A 19,911-nucleotide genomic window follows, 5' to 3' on the forward strand; every position below is an offset into this window, starting at 1 on the left:
TCTCATACCTCCACACACAAGTTCCTGAAGCTTTTTCCTCACCTGTTCTGAGGTGGAGCATTGGGATCTTGTTTTTTGCTTTTGGATCCAATACTATCTTTTTTAGGCTTCTTCTTTTTAGGTTTTCCTTCTTCATTTTCTCCCTCTTCATCCTCATCATCCAAAGGTACCTCAATTTCTGGTTCTTTTAATAAACCAAAAAATACCTACAAGTCAAAAGAGTCAACATTTTTAAAATTATTTGTTCATTAATATACCCATTTTACATCTTGATAGGATAAATTACAATTACAAAATAGTAATTTACACTCTGAAGCAGGGTTCTGTACTTGTCTACCCAATAGCCATTCTCCCCTTTTTCCTTACTAACAGAACCCTGATTTTATTGGAGTAGCAATGTGCTCAGTTAAATCATTTCTGTTTCCAGGCTCCCTTGCAGCTAGGAATGTCCATATAAGTATATTGGGTACAGTTGTATAAAAAAAATTTGTTTTCCTGATTAAAAAGGGAAAGCTTCAGCACAGATATGCCTTTTGTCCTCCCCCTTCTTCCTTCTTGGAATGGAGCTGCAATGCTGAAACTGCAATAGCCATTTGTGAGCACAAAGAAGCAAGCCACATTCTAAAGATGGTGGACCAGAAACTAGAAGGAGCCAGGGACCTTTATGGCATTGTGGAGCCTTCATGCCAACCCTGGAAGGCCTTCCTCTGAAATTCATTTTATGGGAGAAAAATTCTTTGTTTCAGCCACTGCATTCAGGGTTCTATAAAATGCAACCATACCCAAATTGTCACATATAAACATCACCCTTAGAACACAAAATTTTATATACAGTATAAAATTGTTGCCAAGCGGCCAGGCACAGTAGCTCATGCCTGTTATCCCAGCACTTTGGGAGGCGGAGGCAGGTGGATCATCTGAGGTCAGGAGTTTGAGACCAGCCTGGCCAACATGGTGAAACCCTCTCTACTAAAGTAAATACAAAAATTAGCCAGGTGTGGTGGCGTGTGCCTCTAATCCCAGCTACTCGGGAAGCTGAGGCAGGAGAATCACTTGAACCTGCGAGGTGGAGGTTGCAGTGAGCTGCGATCACGCCATTGCACTCCAGCCTGGGTGACAAGAGCAAAACTGTCTCAAAACAAAAACAAACAAACAAAAACATTGTTCCCAAGCTAGCTATAAGAAAAATGTGTAACTTATGTAGATGGAAATGCTACAATTTTTCATAATCTGCATTATAGAGTTCTTAGGTTCATTCCCATACCTTTGATTTGTTTGCCTCTCGTTTAGCCTCTCCTGCCAAACTTCCCACCATCGCATCTATCTGTTGCTTACTACGCGGCATCCCATCAAAGATGTCAATGTAGAGGTGCTCCTGAACTATGTTCCATATCTGATTGTTCTGTTTCTCCTGAAGATGCCTCTTCAAGAGTTGGTACGAGTCACGGGAAATACGCAGAACAAATTTACTTGTTCGAAAATCCAACATGGTCTCATTCCCTTTCATGTGTTCCTTTTTGGTAAGACTAGATAATACACGTAGGTCATCCTGGTAATAACATTCCTGATCTCCATGGAACCTGTTTCAGTGATTTTAAAAAGTCATTTTTCAATGTAATCATTAAGGGATCTGCCTCTCCCCCATATACTTATAAACCATCCCAGAATATTTTCAGTATAGTAGTCTAAAAAATCCTGAACTAAACTGTAGGATAAGAAGTAACTCATTTCAAAATGACTATAATTCAGTTTCTGAATTTATTCTAAAAATGAACAAATATAAATCTCTAATGAAATGTATCACAAACATTTTAAGAAAAGAATTTAAATATCCTAAGTGAAAAATAATATACCCACCATTGGTAGACAGTTTCTTTAGAATGGAGGCATTTAAAAGAAACTGGTAGACATTTGAAAATATAAGAACCCTTACTTTACTAAATGTTATGGTTTCTCAAAACCCACTTTTAAAAGTTTTATTATGAAAATTTCAAAAGTATACAATAGAAAAGAATATAATGAACTCAGTGTACACATTACTCAGCCTCTCAACAATAATCAATACATAACATTCTCATAAAACCCATCATTTTTAATGATTTCCTATATTCATTGGAAATATAGGAAACCAGACATATTTTTAAAATATCAATACTTTAATATGATCACTAAACAACAAACTTAGTGGAAGTACTCACTGCTGATACCAATCAATGAGTACTTCCACTTACTCACTATTACCAAAGTCAATAAAATAAAGCCTTTAGCCTTGATAACAACTAGTAAATTTAAATGTACTTGTGTTTTTACAACTCTTAATTTTCCTAAGAAAGTAAAATTAAAGACAATATATTTAGCATTCACTAAAAACAGCAACCAATGCAAAAACATTTTTAAAACAATAACTAAACATATTAGGGCTCCAGCTCTGAAAAAGATAGCCAACAGATTTCTAAACTGTTAACTATGTTACCCCACTACAACTCATCAATATATGATCGAAGATTTGAATAAAATTAGAAATCTCCGCCTCTTATATCAGTAACTGCCCATTATCCTCCTGTGGTGATGGGGGTCCTGGCAAGGGATAAGACTGTCCATAAAGGAAAGACAGAGAATCCCCTATGATATTCCAGCTTCCTATGTGGGGAGACAGCTACACCATGAGACTGGAAGAGCAAAAAGGTTTTTCCTTCTTGTTTAGGGACAGGTTCTTGCTCTGAAGCCCAACCTGGAGTGCAGTGGTTCAATGCAGCCTCAAACTCCTGGGCTCAGGGATTCCTCCTGCCTCCGTCTCCCCAGTAGCTAGGACTGCTGTGCCACCATACTTGGCTAACTTTTGTTTATGTGATCTCGGCTCACTGCAATCTCCGCCTCCGGGGTTCAAGTAATTCTCATGCTTCAGCCTCCTGAGCAGCTGGGACTACAGGCACGCGCCACTATGGCCGGCTAATTTTTTGTATTTTAGTAGAGATGGGGTTTCACCATGTTGGCCAGGATGGTCTCGAACTCCTGAGCTCAGGCAATCTGCCCACCTCAGCTTCCCAAAGCGAGGGATTACAGGCATCAGCCACTGTACCCGGCTCAATTTTTGTTTACTTTTTGTAGAAGCAGGATCTCGCTCTTTTGCCCAGGCTATGTTTTTGTTTTTATACTTTTTTTATTTTTTATTTTTTTGGTGAGATGGAGATTTACTCTTGTTGCCCAGGCCAGAGTGCAATGGCGCAATCTTGGCTCACTGCATCCTCCGCCTCCCAGGTTCAAGTGATTCTCCTGCCTCAGCCTTCCAAGTAGCTGGGATTACAGGCATGTGTCACCACGCCCGGCTAATTTTATCTTTTCAATAGAGACAGGGTTTCACCATATTGCCCAGGCTGATCTTGAACTCCTGATCTCAGGTGATCCGCCTGCCTCGGCCTCCCAAAGTGCTGGGATTACAGGTGTGAGCCACTGCGGCCGGCTTGTTTTTGTTTTTTTAAGTGACAATGTCTATGCTGCCAAGAATGGAGTGTTTCGATGACAGTACTTTAAAGAGAAATTAGCTTCTAGAGTAGAAGTTCTGTCATCAGCCTTTCTTAGTTTTTTTTTTTTTTTTTTTCAAAAACACTTGGCTACAGAACGTTTTGCTTTATATACTTCCTATTGGCGTCCTAGTATAATGAATTACTATAATGGCATAGAAGCCAGGGGTTCCAAGTTCTACTGTTCCTCTACTACTACTACCCTGTGTTCAATGATAAATCTTGACTTCAGGCTCTATTGCTTGTATTAAACATTTCTTATTCAGGCTGGGCCCGGTGACTCACACCTGTAATCCCAGCACTTTGGAAGGCCAAGGTGGGCAGATCACCTGAGGTCGGGAGTTCAAAACCAGCCTGACTAACAGGAAGAAACCCCGTCTCTACTAAAAATACAAAATTAGCTAGGCATGGTGATGTATTCCTGTAATCCCAGCTACTTGGGAGACTGAGGCAGGAGAATCGCTTGAACCTGGGAGGCGGAGGTTGCGATGAACCGAGATGGTGCCACTGCATGCCAGCCTGGGCGACAGAGCAAAACTCCATCTCAAAAAAAAAAAAAAAAAATCGTATTCACACTGCTAAGCAAGGCCTCCTTTTTTTTTTGAGATGGACTTTCGCTCGTCGCCGAGGCTGGAGTGCAGTGGCACAATCTCAGCTCACTGCAACCTCCGCCTCCCAGGTTCAAGTGATTCTCCTGCCTCAGCCTCCCAAGCAGCTGGGATTACAGGTGTCTGCCACCACGCTCGGCTAATTTTTGTATTTTTTAGGAGAGATGGGGTTTTGTTATGTTGGCCAGGCTGGTCTCGAACTCCTGACCTCAGGTGATCCGCCCACCTCAGCCTTCCAAAGTGCTGGGAATACAGGTGTGAGCCACCACGCCCAGCCTGCCTCCTTCTTAAATACTCCTTTCCCTTGGCTTCTATAACTCAACTCTCCCCTGGTTTTCTTCCTGTATATCTCCTCTACGTGGCCATTAAAATTTGGAGCTCCTTGGCTCAAGCCTGTAATCCCAGCACTTTGGGAGGCCAAGACGGGCGGATCACGAGGTCAGGAGATCGAGACCAGCCTGGCTAACATGGTGAAACCCCGTCTCTACTAAAAAAATACAAAAAAAACTAGCCGGGCAAGGTGGTGGGCGCCTGTAGTCCCAGCTACTCGGGAGGCTGAGGCAGGAGAACGGCGTAAACCCGGGAGGCGGAGCTTGCAGTGAGCTGAGATCCGGCCACTGCACTCCAGCCCGGGCGACAGAGCAAGACTCCGTCTCAAAAAAAAAAAAAAAAAAAAAAATTTGGAGCTCCTTGGGCCTAGCCCACTTACTGACTTATTTCATACTCTCCCCTAGTCAACCTCATCCATATCCATCAATAATGCACACAACTCTGATTAATAGTTATAGTCCCTACCTCTCCTCTGAGCGCTCATATATCATCTACCTATCAACTTGACATTTCTTAAATGAGTCAAAGGCATATTCAAATCAGAACTCAAAATTATTCCAAGGTCTGACAAATCAAGTCCTCTTCTAGGGTTTTCTGTATCAGGAATTGGCTCCCCTATCCAGCTGAAGGGGCCAGAAAACTGGAGATTTCAATGATACCTCCATCTCCCTCACCTCCCTAGCCAATCTATCAAGTGTCTCATTCATGACTCTGTCTACTTCTCTTCACCTCTACCACAACCTAGTCCAGTGTTTCTGAACAAGGGTGCTACTAGCATTTTGGGCAGGATAATCCTTTGTAAAGTGGGACTACCTAGGTGCACACATTAGAACATTTAGCATTCCTGCTCCTCTGCCCAGTCATTATAACAACCAAAAATGCCTCCACACATTTTCTTTCCTTTTTTTTTTTTTTTTTGAGACAGGGTCTCACTCTTGTCATCTAGGCTAGAGTGCAGAGGCGCAATCTCAGCTCACTGCCACCTCCATCTCCCAGGTTCAAGTGATCCTCCAGCCTTGGTCTCCCAAATAGCTAGGATTACAGGAGTGAGCTACCACATCCGGCAAATTTTTGCATTTTTTTGTAGAGACTGGGTTTCACCAGGCTGGTCTAGAACTCCTGAGCTCAAAGTGATCCGCCCGCCTCAGCCTCCCAAAGTGCTGGGATTAAAGGCATGAGCCACTGCACCAGGCCACCTCTACACATTTTCAAATGGTCTAGTGGAAGGGGCAATTCCACCCCCAGTTGAGAACCACTGCAATAACTTCCAAAACTTGTCCCTATAGTCATTCTATCCCCCATGTGTTTCCCCACCGCATAGAAGTCCTTTCAAAGTATATAATAATGACATGGTCCTTTAATGACTCTGTAGCAGAAATGACTGTGTAGCAAAAAGGCTTCATTCTCCCCAAATACCCATTTTTCCTGTCTTCCTCCATAAAAGAAAACCTGAATATCAGCTGGGCACATAGACACTTAGGTAAAGACCACATTTCTTATTTCCCCTGTAGCTAGGTGTGGCCACTGACTGTTAAGATATAAAAGGAAGAAGTGTGTGCAGTTTCTGTGTGCCCTACCTGCTGACTGGCACACTGATGTGACTGCTTAGAGCAGGAAAACCATCTTATGCCACAAAGTGGAACATGCATGAAAAGCATGGGAGAGCAACAAGACTGAGGGAGCTTGGGGCCCTGGTAATGAAGAACCCACCACACCAATCCCGAATGTCCCACCTTTATTAGAAAAATAAGGCCGGGCACGGTGGCTCAAGCCTGTAATCCCAGCACTTTGGGAGGCCGAGACGGGCGGATCACGAGGTCAGGAGATCGAGACCATCCTGGCTAACACAGTGAAACCCCGTCTCTACTAAAAAATACAAAAAAAAACTAGCCGGGCGAGGTGGTGGGCACCTGTACTCCCAGCTACTCCGGAGGCTGAGGCAGGAGAATAGCGTGAACCCGGGAGGCGGAGCTTGCAGTGAGCTGAGATCCGGCCACTGCACTCCAGCCTGGGCGACAGAGCGAGACTCCGTCTCAAAAAAACAAACAGAGGGCCGGGCGCGGTGGCTCAAGCCTGTAATCCCAGCACTTTGGGAGGCCGAGACGGGCGGATCACGAGGTCAGGAGATCGAGACCATCCTGGCTAACACGGTGAAACCCCGTCTCTACTAAAATATACAAAAAATTAGCCGGGCGAGATGGCGGGCGCCTGTAGTCCCAGCTACTCGGGAGGCTGAGGCGAGAGAATGGCGTAAACCCGGGAGGCGGAGCTTGGCAGTGAGCTGAGATCCGGCCACTGCACTCCAGCCCGGGCGACAGAGCGAGACTCCGTCTCAAAAAAAAAAAAAACAAACAAACAAACAAAAAAAGAAAAATAAATAAAATTTTATTGTATTTAAACCTCTGTTGTTTGGGTTCTCAGTTACTCTTATTCTAATCTAATCCTAACACTGCTTCCTAGTGTTCTTAAGATAAAGGCAAAAATAAACTTTTATTTATGCCATTGCTAATGAGTTTTCAGTGACTCTCAACGAAATCTAATCCTACCCAATACAACTCCCTAATGCTCTTAGGATAAACAAAGATCTTCAACATGGCCCAAGAACCAGCCTATTCTTTTTTTTTTTCAATGCTTTCACTTTAACAATAGAACCTGCCTACTGTTCCAGTCCCTAACTAATTCCCAGCTTCATGGTATACCACACCCCCATCCCATTCTCTGCTCCAGCTACCCTGGCCATCTTTCAGCCTCTGTACCTACCAGAATCCTTCCCACCAGACAGCTTTAATACATACTTTTCCCTCTTTTCTTCATCTGGCTAACCCCTACCTAATCTTCAGATATCAGATCTCACCTCAAGTATCATCTCCTCTGGAAGCCTTCTCTGACTTCTCCAGCTAGATTAAACCCCACATTTTAAGTTCTCATAGCCTTAGGTACCTCTCCTTCACAATGTACATTTTAAGCTGCAGTCTTACATTTGTGTGGTTACAGATGTGAACATATATGCACGCACACACAACGTGTGTGTATATATATATGTAAAAATTTACATACTTCTCAAAGAATGACTTTGCTTCATTCTCATGTTGATTGTAGACTAGCTCCAAGTACATGTGCACAAACAGAGGATAAAAGAGTTGGGATAACTCTGCCCGATGGCAGTCCAGGGAACATTCAATGAAGTGTTTCAGTCCACTATAGTATTCTTCATACATTGTGGGATCTCCTTGTTGGCTGTAGGCCGACAACACAGCACTGACATCTGGCTGGTCTTCCACAGCAACACTTCCAACTGTTTAAAAAACAAAAAAGAACTTTTAAGAAAATGACCTATTATGACCACGTGACTATGGCTGTTTTGTTAAGGCCCAGAGGTGAGTTGCTGCTCAGATTGTTGTCTCTTTCTTCCCAACGTCTCTCCCTCAGCACAATCACATAATCTGTTTCTTTTTTTTTTTTTTTGAGAGGGAGTCTCGCTCTGTCGCCAGGATGGAGTGCAGTAAGGAGATCTCAGCTCACTGCAACCTCCGCCTCGCAGGTGAGTCTCTTGCCTCAGCCTCCCAAGTAGCTGCAACTACAGGCATGCGCCACCATGCCCAGCTAATTTTTGCATTTTTAGTAGAGACAGGGTTTCACCATGTTTGCCAGATGGTCTCGATCTCTTGACCTTGTGATCCTCCCACCTTGGCCTCCCAAAGTGCTGGAATTACAGGCATGAGGCACTGCACCCGGCCCACACAGTCTTTTTATTTTTCTTTCTTTTTGAGATGGAGTTTCAACTCTTGTCGTCCAGGCTGTAGTGCAATGGCACGATCTTGGCTCACTGCAACCTCCGCATCTCAGGTTCAAGCAATTCTCCTGCCTCAGCCTCCTGAGTAATCCTACCCAATACAACTCCCTACTGCTCTTAGGATAAACAAAGATCTTCAACATGGCCCAAGAACCAGGCTATTCTTTTTTTTCAATGCCTTCACTTTAACAATAGAATCTGCCTACTGTTCTAGTACCTAATTCCCAGGGCATGGTGGTGCATGCCTGGGATTACGGGCATGCACCACTATGCCCCCTAATTTTTGTATTTTTAGTAGAGAGGGGGTTTCACCATGTTGGCCAGGCTGGTCTTGAACTCCTGACCACAGGTGATCCACTCGCCTCCCAAAGTGCTGGGATTACAAGTATGAGCTGTCGGGTGCGTTGGCTCACGCCTGTAATCCCAGCACTTTGGGAGGCTGAGGCAGGCGGATCATGAGGTCAGGAGATCGAGGCCATCCTGGCTAACACGGTGAAACCCCGTCTCTACTAAAAATACAATAGGCCGGGCGCGGTGGCTCAAGCCTGTAATCCCAGCACTTTGGGAGGCCGAGACGGGCGGATCACGAGGTCAGGAGATCGAGACCATCCTGGCTAACACGGTAAAACCCCGTCTCTACTAAAAAATACAAAAAACTAGCCAGGCGAGGTGGCGGGCGCCTGTAGTCCCAGCTACTCTGGAGGCTGAGGCAGGAGAATGGCGTAAACCCGGTGGCAGAGCTTGCAGTGAGCTGAGATCCGGCCACTGCACTCCAGCCCGGGCGACAGAGCAAGACTCCGTCTCAAAAAAAAAAAAAAAAAAAATTAGCCGGGCATGGTAGTGGGTGCCTGTAGTCCCAGCTACTCGGGAGGTTGAGGCAGGCGAGTGGCGTTAACCCGGGAGGCAGAGGTTGCAGTGAGCCGAGATCACGCCACTGCACTCCAGCCTGGGCAACAGAGCGAGACGCCGAGACTCCGTCTCAAAAAAAAAAAAAAAAACCAAGTATGAGCCACCCATAATCTTTTAATGGAATTTTTTTCACTTGTTTCAGTCACCCAAACCGAAACCTGTCAGCACATCCATATCTTAAGATAATAACAGGCCGGGCGCAGTTGCTCACGCCTGTAATCCCAGCACCTTGGGAGGCCGAGACGGGCGGATCACGAGGTCAGGAGATCAAGACCATCCTGGCTAACACAGTGAAACCCCGTCTCTACTAAAAAATACAAAAAACTAGCCGGGCGAGGTGGCGGGCGCCTGTAGTCCCAGCTACTCTGGAGGCTGAGGCAGGAGAATGGCGTCAACCCGGGAGGCGGAGCTTGCAGTGAGCTGAGATTGCGCCACTGCACTCCAGCCTGGGTGACAGAGCGAGACTCCATCTCAGAAAAAAAAAAAAAAAGATAACAACAGGCCATCACGGTGGCCCAGCATTTTGGGAGACTGAGGCAGGTGGATCACAAGGTCAGAAGTTCAAGACCAGCCTGGCCAACATGGTGAAACCCTATCTCTACTAAAAATACAAAAATTAGCTGGGTGTGATGGCGCGTGCCTGTAATCCCAGCTACTCAGGAGGCTAAGGCATGAGAATCACTTGAACCCAGGAGGCAGAGGTTGCAGTGAGCCGAGATCGCGCCACTGCACTCTAGCCTGGTGACAGAGCAAGACTCGGTCTCAAAAACAAAAAAACAAAACAGTAACAAGAAGAGTCAACATTCCTCCTGGAACTACCTTATGTTAAAGACAAATTGTATAAAAGATGGTATGTGCAAATCAAACAACTACATTAACTTTCTCTCAATGCTCTGTGCAAATGGCACCCATTACCACCAAGCTATGCACTGCAGTAACATTCCCAGTTCTCTGAGCCACCCAAGCACTGTGTAACAATCCTGTAACATATCCTATCCTGTGTTCCCTTCACATTATATACATCTCTTACATCACTTAAGGGTGGGAAGGACCATGCCCTATTTATATCTTCAAAAGATAGTTATATGCTTAAAACAATTTCCATAACCAGCATTTCAAAACAGAAAACGTAAGTATTTATTTGTAACACAGCACCACCTAACAATACATCTGTCAATTAAATCAGAAATTGGTTGTTGGAAATTTTTGTAAGTTGCCATGATAGCACACTTCGCTCTTTACTGCACAAATGTGATAATTTATTTGGTTACTCTGATGGCCTCTTTTCCTCCTTACTGATTTCTCAGTTATGATCTATAATTAGGTCAAGTTTCTGAAGAGATGGGAGATTACAGCAAAATAACAACAATATGATTCATCTTATAGTTCATTCACAAAATTCAACATTAAAAAAAGATTTCTCTCAAACACTTTTTTTTTTTTTTTTTGTAAAGATGGAATTTTGCTCTGTTGCCCATGCCGGAGTGCAATGATGCTATCTTGGCTCACTGCAACTTCTGCCTCCCGGGTTAAAGTGGTTCGCCTGCCTCAGCCTCCCGAGTAGCTGGGACAACAGGCACATGCCACCACGCCCAGCTAATTTTTTTGTATTTTTAGTAAAGACAGGGTTTCACCATGTTGACCAGGTTGGTCTTGAACTCCTGACCTCAAGTGATCCACCTGCCTTGTCCTCCCAAAGTGCTGGGACTACAGGCGTGAGCCACCACGCCTGGCCTTCAATCCACATCTGCACACATTTCTATTTATGGATTACAATGATATATGAATACAATGCTATGTATTCATACTTCATTTCTGGCAATGCTGCAAAGATTAGGTCTCATACAGATTAATTTGGCTAAAAGCTCTGCACTGGGTAATTCAATAAACATTTATTGTTAGCTCAGGATCACCTCCAAGACCTTATATTGTATATGAGTTTTTTTGTTTTTTTTTTTTTTTGAGGCGGAGTCTCGCTCTGTCGCCCAGACTGGAGTGCAGTGGCCGGATCTCAGCTCACTGCAAGCTCCGCCACCCGGGTTGACGCCATTCTCCTGCCTCAGCCTCCCGAGTAGCTGGGACTACAGGCGCCCGCCACCTCACCCGGCTAGTTTTTTTTTGTATTTTTAGTAGAGACGGGGTTTCACCGTGTTAGCCAGGATGGTCTCGATCTCCTGACCTCGTGATCCGCCCGTCTCGACCTCCCAAAGTGCTGGGATTACAGGCTTGAGCCACTGCGCCCGGCCGTATATGAGTTTTACTGCATGGATTTGTGACAACAGTTGCTTTGAGAAAGCAGGGGCTCAGGTGTCAGGGACACATACAGAGGTATAAACTTATCCATACCAAACATTTTACATATACATATTATAAGTGCCTCACGTGGCCGGGCGCAGTGGCTCACGCCTGTAATCCCAGCACTTTGGGAGGCCAAGGCAGGCAGATCACGAGGTCAGGAGATCAAGACCATCCAGGCTAACATGGTGAAACCCTGTCTCCATCAAAACTACAAAAAAAAATTAGCCAGGTGTGGTGACATGCGCCTGTGGTTCCAGTTACTTGGGAGGCTGAGGCAGGAGAATCGCTTGAACCTGGGAAGAAGAGATTGCAGTGAGCCAAGATTGGGCCACTGCACTCCAGCCTGGCCGACAGAGCAAGACTCTGTCTAAAACAAAAAAAGCCTCATAACCACTCATTTAATAAAGAGAAAATTCAACATGAGAATGACTTGTCTCCTGACAATACTAACGTAAAAAAAGATTTTTTTTTTTTTTTTTTGAGACAGAGTCTGGCTCTATCACCCAGGCTGAAGTGCAGTGGCGTAATCTTGGCTCACTGCAACCTCGGCCTCCCGGGTTCAAGCAATTCTCCTGCCTCGGCCTCCCAAGTAGCTGGGATTACAGGCATGCGCCATCACATCTGGCCAATTTTTGTATTTTTAGTAGAAAGGGGGTTTTGCCATGTTGGCCAGGCTGGTCTCAAACTCCTGACCTCAGGTGATCCACCCGCTTCAGCCTCCCAAAGTGCTGAGATTACAGGCATGAGCCACCACGCCCGGCCAATATGAAGGTAAAAAAAATTAAAAGGTAAGCAAAGAATGACAATCAGCATCACACATGTAAATGCAGCAAAGACGAAAAGGTCCAATGTCCATGCCTAAACACATGGTTCTCAAGCTGCCCGATGTCAACATTCCTTAGAAGCCCTTATTCAAAAGTGAAGATTCGGCCGGGCGCGGTGGCTCAAGCCTGTAATCCCAGCACTTTGGGAGGCCGAGACGGGCGGATCACAAGGTCAGGAGATCGAGACCATCCTGGCTAACACGGTGAAACCCCGTCTCTACTAAAAAATACAAAAAACTAGCCGGGCGATGTGGCGGGCGCCTGTAGTCCCAGCTACTCGGGAGGCTGAGGCAGGAGAATGGCGTAAACCCGGGAGGCAGAGCTTGCAGTGAGCTGAGATCCGGCCACTGCACTCCAGCCCGGGCGACAGAGCAAGACTCCGCCTCAAAAAAAAAAAAAAAAAAACAAAAGTGAAGATTCCCAGATTCCACCTCTAGAGGGTCTGATTCACTAAGTATGAAGTGATGCCTAGGAACCTGCATCCTCCAAAGACTTAACACTGGTAGTACTCAGCCCATATATATTTTTAAAATTTCAGTCGGGTGCGGTGGCTCATGCCTGTAATCCCAGCACTTTGGGAGGCCGAGGCGGGTGGATCACGAGATCAGGAATTCAAGACCAGCCTGACCAATATGGCGAAACCCCATCTCTACTAAAAATATTTTTTAAAAAATTAAGCCGGGCATGGTGTCGCACGCCAGTAGTCCCAGCTACTCGGGAGGCTGAGGCAGCAGAATCGCTTAAATCCGGGAGGCAGAGGTTGCAGTGAGCCGAGATCGCACCACTGTAGTCCAGCCTGAGCGACAGAGCAAGACTCCGTCACAGAAAAAAAAAAAAAAAAAAAGAAAAAAAATTAAACTTTTAGCTGAGATTCAGGGGGTACATGATGTGCAGGATTGTTACAAGGGTATATTGTACGGTGGCTGGGCACGGTGGCTCACGCCTGTAATCCCAGCACTTTGGGAGGCCGAGGCTGGTGGATCATATGAGGTCGGGAGTTCGAGATCAGCCAGACCAACATGGTGAAAGCCTGCCTGTACTAAAAATACAAAAATTAGCCGGCCGTGGTAGTAGAAACCTGTAGTCCCAGCTACTCAGGAGGCTGAGGCAGGAGGATCGCCTGAACCCGGGAGGCGGAGGTTGCAGTGAGCCAAGATCGCACCACTGCACTCCAGCCTGGACAACAGAGCAAGGCTCCGTCTCAAAAAAAAAAAAAAAAAAACTATAAAGTATTTATTAACACATCTTTTAAAAGGAAGAAATAAAGAGAAAATAAAAGTACTTATAATACTTAAAAGTACGCTAGTACGAAACTGTGAAACTGTACAAACACTCTTAGTGTCATGCGGACCTGCCTAAGGCTCAAAAGCCCAAATGAGAGGAAAGGGACCAAAAGCGTGAAGGTCCCCGCCTCTCCGCGCTCACCTTCCCATACATCCCTCTGCTCAACAGCTCTCCTCAGCCTCTCGCTGAAACTGACAGCTCGGAAGGGGGTTTGACTGCGCAGCCGGCGCACTAGAGAAAGGGGCGGGCATGTGGCCCTAGAGGCGGGCCCAGGAAATTCAAAACAAGCCCGCAGAGGTGCAGGCCTGCCAGCCCCTGCCTTACCGGCTTGCTCCCCTTCGCGGCGGACGTGCCTCCCCGGAACCCCACGGCTTACCTTTACCCGGAGCCGCAGGACCTGAGGCTGAACCTGAGACGGCCGTGACCCCCGAAGCGCCAGTGCCCGGAGGGTCGGGGGCCGCAGGGCCAGGGGCCGAGGCGGTCACCCGGCTGAGAAGCGCGCTGGCCACCTCAGCGCCGACGCTGTCCACCTCTCCCGGGGCTCCGGAGCCCGCCACTGCCTCCTCCAGCAGCCGGGCCTCACGGCGCAGCGCCTCTTCGGCCTCGCGGAGGTTGCTCTGCCGTAGGAACTGCAGCACGGCCAGTAGAGTCTGTCGGTCGTGCGGAGCGCCGGCCTCCGGAGCAGCGGCAGGCACCGGGGCCGCCCCCGCCGGGGCAGCGGTGGAGACAGCCACCGTGAGCTTGGGGGTCCCGCCATCCCCGCCAGTGGACGACGACGCCGCAACGTTCCCGCCGCCGCCGTTGGGGCCGTTGTTGGTAGTTCCGCCGCTACCCTCGCCTGCGCCGTCTCCCGCCTGCGGAGGTAGCAGCGTTGGCGGTCCCTCAGGCTCTAGCTTGACCGCCACCTCCGTCTGCTCCTCCGCCAGCGCCGCCATCTTGCGGCTGAGCCACCTTGCGCCGTCAAGCGTGATTGCATTTTCGCCACATGGAGGGCGGGGAGGAGCATTTCACGACAACTCTAGTAGGCCATTTACGGCAGTAGGAGGAGCGAAAAGGAAGGAGAAACGGAATAGGAAAGAGCAACTTTCAAAAACGAGCGAAAGAAAGGCAGGAAGTGGGCGTAGGGAACACCTATTACATTTGTCTGATAATAATTGCCATTTATTGCAGACCAGCTATATTTAGGCATTATATAGACGTTTTACATTATGTGATCTCCTTCAATTCAATAATCTTTTTCTTTTTCTTTTTGAGACGGAATTTCACTCTTGTCGCCCAGGCTGTTCAAGCGATTCTCCTGCCTCAGCCTCCCCAGTAGCTAGGATTACAGGCATGCGCCACCACGCCCGGCTACAATTAAATAGTCTTATGAGGTAATATTATCCCCACCCCACAGATGGCTCTGCCGAAACCAAGAAAGGTTAAATAACTTAGCAGAGTCACGCAAGAAGAAAATCCAAATGTCAACATTCGAATCCACGTATTTAACTCAAAAGTATATACCATTTGCCAGAGGAAGGCTTCCAAGATACTGGTAATGTTTTAGATTTTGACCCGAATAGTGCTTTTTTTTTTTTTTTTTGCAATTTTTACTTTTGTAAAAGTTAATCAAGCTGCATGCTTTATGAACTTTTTAACCATATACATTACATTACATTTTATTTATTTACTTATTTATTTTTTGAGACGGAGTCTCACTCTGTCGCCCAGGGTGGAGTACAGTGGCCCAATCTCAGCTCACTGCAACCTCCGCCTCCCGAGTTCAAGCGATTCTCCTACCTGAGCCTCCTGAGTAGCTGGGATTACAAGCATGTGCCACCACGCCCGGCTACAATTAAATAGTCTTATGAGGTAATATTATCCCCACCCCACAGATGGCTCTGCCGAAACCAAGAAAGGTTAAATAACTTAGCAGAGTCACGCAAGAAGAAAATCCAAATGTCAACATTCGAATCCACGTATTTAACTCAAAAGTATATACCATTTGCCAGAGGAAGGCTTCCAAGATACTGGTAATGTTTTAGATTTTGACCCGAATAGTGCTTTTTTTTTTTTTTTTTGCAATTTTTACTTTTGTAAAAGTTAATCAAGCTGCATGCTTTATGAACTTTTTAACCATATACATTACATTACATTTTATTTATTTACTTATTTATTTTTTGAGACGGAGTCTCACTCTGTCGCCCAGGGTGGAGTACAGTGGCCCAATCTCAGCTCACTGCAACCTCCGCCTCCCGAGTTCAAGCGATTCTCCTACCTGAGCCTCCTGAGTAGCTGGGATTACAAGCATGTGCCACCACGCCCGGCTAATTGTTGTATTTTCAGTAGAGACAGGGTTCTGCCATGTTGGCCAGGCTGGTCTCAAACTCCTGATCTCAGGTGATCCGCCCCTGGGCGTCCCAGAGTCCTGGGATTACAGGCGTGAGCCACTGCACCTGGCCCATATACATTACATTGCAATAAAAAGTTTTTAAATGCAATAAAAAGTTTTACAGGTGCGGTGGCTCACACCTGTAACCCCAGCACTTTAGGAGGCCGAGGAGGGCGAATCACGAGGTCAAGAATTAGAGACCAGCCTCACCAACCAACATGGTGAAACCCCGCCTCTACTAAAAATACAAAAAATTATCTGGGCGTGGTGGTGCGCCCCTGTAATCCCAGCTACTCTGGAGGCTGAGGCAGAAGAATCGCCTGAACCCCGGAGACGGAGGTTGCAGTGAGCGGAGATCTCGCCACTACACTCCAGCCTGGGCGACAGAAGGAGACTCCATCTCAAAAAAAAAAAAAAAACAGAATTTTGTGGTTGTGAAATATGTACATTATGTATTCATGCTATTATCCGTTATTACAAATAAACCATTTTAATTTTATATTTAAAAATCATGGCCAGACGCAGTGGCACATACCTGTAGTCCCAGCACTTTGGGAGGCCGAGGCGGGTGGATCACCTGAGGTCAGGAGTTCGAGACCAGCCTAGCTAACGTGATGAAACACCGTCTCTACTAAAAATGTAAAAACTTAGCCAGGTGTGGTGGCGGGCGCGTGTAATCCCAGCTATTTGGGAGGCTGAAGTAGAAGAATCACTTGAACCCAGGAGGTGGAGGTTGCAGTGAGCCGAGATCGCACCATTGCACTTCAGCCTGGACAACAAGAACAAAACTCCGTCTCAGGAATAAAAAACAAAATCATATATGCCATTTTGCAATGTGCTTCATAGGTTATAAAACCCTCCTGCATATTTTATCTCACTGGAACCTTGTAACTACAGATGAGAAAAGTGAGCCTGAGGCATTGGGAAAATCTAGCACAGCCGTTCAAGTCATTGGTTTTGAGGTCTTACCAGCGTCCTTTGACCCTGCTTACTTTTTAAAAATATTGTATTTTATTTATTAGAGATCTGGAGGCTTATTATATTGCCTAGGCTGGCCTTGAACTCCTGGACTACAAGCAGTCTCCCACCTCAGCCTCCCAAGTAGCTGAGACTACAGGCACAGACCACCTGGCTTGACCTTGCTTACTGGCTGAATAACCTGGAGCAAGTTGCTTAATTTACTATGCCCCAGTTGCCCAATTTCTGGGTTTTTTTTTTTTTTGATTTTTTATTTTTTGAAACGGAGTTTCGCTCTTGTTGCCCAGGCTGGAGTGCAATGGCATGATCTCGGCTCACTGCAACCTCCGCCTCCCAGGCTCAAGCGATTCTCCTGCCTCAGCCTCCCGAGTAGCTGGGATTACACCCATGTGCCACATCAGGCCCAACTAATTTTGTATTTTTAGTAGAGACAGGGTTTCTCCATGTTAGTCAGGCTGGTCTCAAACTCCCAACCTCAGGTGATCTGCCTGCCTCAGCCTCCCAAAGTGCTGGGATTACAGGCCATCACACCCGGCCCCAGTTGCCCAATTTCTCACCAAAAAACTAACAGTACTTACATCACACTGTTTTGAGAATTAAATGAGATAATGCATATGCAATAGCTAGTACATAATAAATAGCCATTGGTTGTTTCTACTTCACTTTAAAAGGTGTTCTGTAAATGTTTGATTAAGAAAGTGCAAGTGGCCAGGCGCAGTGGCTCAAGCCTGTAATCCCAGCACTTTGGGAGGCCGAGACGGGCGGATCACGAGGTCAGGAGATCAAGACCATCCTGGCTAACACGGTGAAACCCCGTCTCTAGTAAAAAATACAAAAAACTAGCCGGGCGAGGTGGGGGGCGCCTGTAGTCCCAGCTACTTGGGAGGCTGAGGCAGGAGAATGGCGTAAACCTGGGAGGCAGAGCTTGCAGTGAGCTGAGATCCGGCCACTGCACTCCAGCCTGGGCGACAGAGCGAGACTCCGTCTCAAAAAAAAAAAAAGTGCAAGCATGATGTTCAAAAGTGATCTCAAGACTGAAATACAGAGCTACTCTAGGGATAGAGGTGGTGGCTCATGCCTGTAATCCCAGCACTTTGGGAGCTGAGATGAAGGTTGCAGTGAGCCAAGATTGTGCCACTGCACTCCAGCCTGGGCCACAGAGTGAGACTCCAACTCAAAAAAATAAAAATAAATAAAAAATAAATAAATAAAATACTGAGTGTGACCCATTAAATTGATCTTAATTGAATTAATTTTTTTTCAATCTTGGCTCACTGCAAACTCCACCTCCTGGGTTCAAGTGATTCTCATGCTTCAGCCTCCTGAGTAGCTAGGATTACAGGTGTGCACTACCATGCTCAACTAATTTTTATATTTTTAGTAGAGATGGGATTTTGCCATGTTGGCAAGGCTGGTCTCGAACTCCTGACCTCAAGTCATCTTCCCGTCTGAGCCTCCCAAACTGCTGGGATTACAGGAATGAGCCACTGTACCTGGCCAACCCTGTGTTTAAAAAATAATAATAGTAATCTATAATCTATAACCCCTCACACTTTCTTTTTTTTGTTTTGAGACGGAGTCTTGCTCTGTCACCCAGGCTGAAGTGCAGTGGTGCAATCTCAGCTCACTGCCACCTCCACCTCCCGGGTTCAAGCAATTCTCCTGCATCAGCTTCCCGAGTAGCTGGGACTTCAGTCTTGCACCACCATGCCACGCTAATTTTTCTATTTTTGGTAAAGATGGGATTTCACTATGCTGGCCAGGCTGATCTCGAACTCCTGACCTCGTGATCCACCCGCCTCGGCCTCCCAAAGTGCTAGGATTACAGGCGTGAGCCACTGTGCCCAGCATAACCCCTCACACTATCACATACTAGTTTTAGCATCCATTTCTGATTTTTTTCTGCATCAGTTATTAATACTGTGGTTACCAATTGGTGATTTTCTAATTTCATCATTTCTCCTACACTTACTAGTTGGCTTTCTAATGGAAGGAAGAAATTTTCTGTCTCTTGGCCGAGCACAGAGGCTCACACCTGTAATCCCCACACTTTGGGAGGCTGAGGCCGGGCCGGGGGGGTCACTTGATGTCAGGAGTTTGAGACTAGCCTGGCCAACATGGTGAAACCCCGTCTCTACTAAAAAAAAAAAAAAAAAAAAAAAGAACCTGGCATGGTGGCTCACACCAGTAAACCCAGCTTGGGAGGCTGAGAGAGGAGAATCATTTGACCCAAGAGGCGAGGTTGCAGTGAGCCGTGATCACATCACTGCACTCCAGCCTGGGTGATAGAGGAGACTCCGCCTAAAAAAAAAAAAAAAATCTGTCTCCCTATTTATTTATTCACACAGTTACTATCATCATTTTTATTTTGATATTGTTTGTCACAAATCTGATCATTAGGATCTCCTTCAAACTGGCTCCTGTATTTATTTGATATGGTCACATAATTGTTTGAGCTTCCTTCTTAATTTCTAGCACAAGACATTCTTTTTTTTTTTTTTTTTTTGAGACGGAGTCTTGCAGTCTTGCTTTGTCACTCAGGCTGGCGTGCAGTGGCCAGATCTCAGCTCACTGCAAGCTCCGCGTCCCAGGTTTAGGCCATTCTCCTGCCTCAGCCTCCCAAGTAGCTGGGATTACAGGTGCCCGCCACCTCGCCCGGCTAGTTTTTTGTATTTTTTAGTAGAGACGGGGTTTCACCGAGTTAGCCAGGATGGTCTCAATCTCCTGACCTCGTAGCACGAGACATTCTAAATTCCCTTTGTATTGTCCCAGGCTAGAGTACAGTGGCACGTTCGTGGTTCAGTGCAGCCTCGACCTGCCTGGGCTCAGATGATCCTCCCACCTCAGCCTCCCAAGTAGCTGAGACCACAGGCATGTGGTATCATGCCTGGCTAATTTTTGTGTTTTTTGTAGAGACAGGGTTTTGACATGTTGCCCAGGCTGGTCTTGAACTCCTGGGTTCAAGTGATCCACCTGCCTCACCCTCCCAAAGTGC

The 19,911-nt window shown here is 46.3% G+C and overlaps 1 protein-coding gene across 1 annotated transcript in view; it reads right to left on the reverse strand.

The window, feature by feature from the left end:
* Positions 1-14,533, reverse strand: part of TAF5 (TATA-box binding protein associated factor 5) — a 24,317-nt gene extending 9,784 nt beyond the window's left edge. The window contains exons 1-4 of the mRNA XM_033183930.1: positions 13,944-14,533; positions 7,517-7,754; positions 1,265-1,580; positions 43-206 (exon numbers count right to left, since the gene is read on the reverse strand). Of these exons, the coding sequence (XP_033039821.1) occupies positions 43-206; positions 1,265-1,580; positions 7,517-7,754; positions 13,944-14,502 (1,277 nt within the window). The 5' untranslated portion in view covers positions 14,503-14,533. The remainder of the gene's footprint in view (positions 1-42; positions 207-1,264; positions 1,581-7,516; positions 7,755-13,943) is intronic.
* Between the last annotated feature and the right edge of the window lie 5,378 nt (positions 14,534-19,911).

The sequence above is a fragment of the Trachypithecus francoisi genome, unplaced genomic scaffold (genome assembly GCF_009764315.1).
Source record: "Trachypithecus francoisi isolate TF-2019V2 unplaced genomic scaffold, Tfra_2.0 Contig01579, whole genome shotgun sequence".
In the NCBI taxonomy this organism is placed as follows: Eukaryota; Metazoa; Chordata; class Mammalia; order Primates; family Cercopithecidae; genus Trachypithecus; species Trachypithecus francoisi.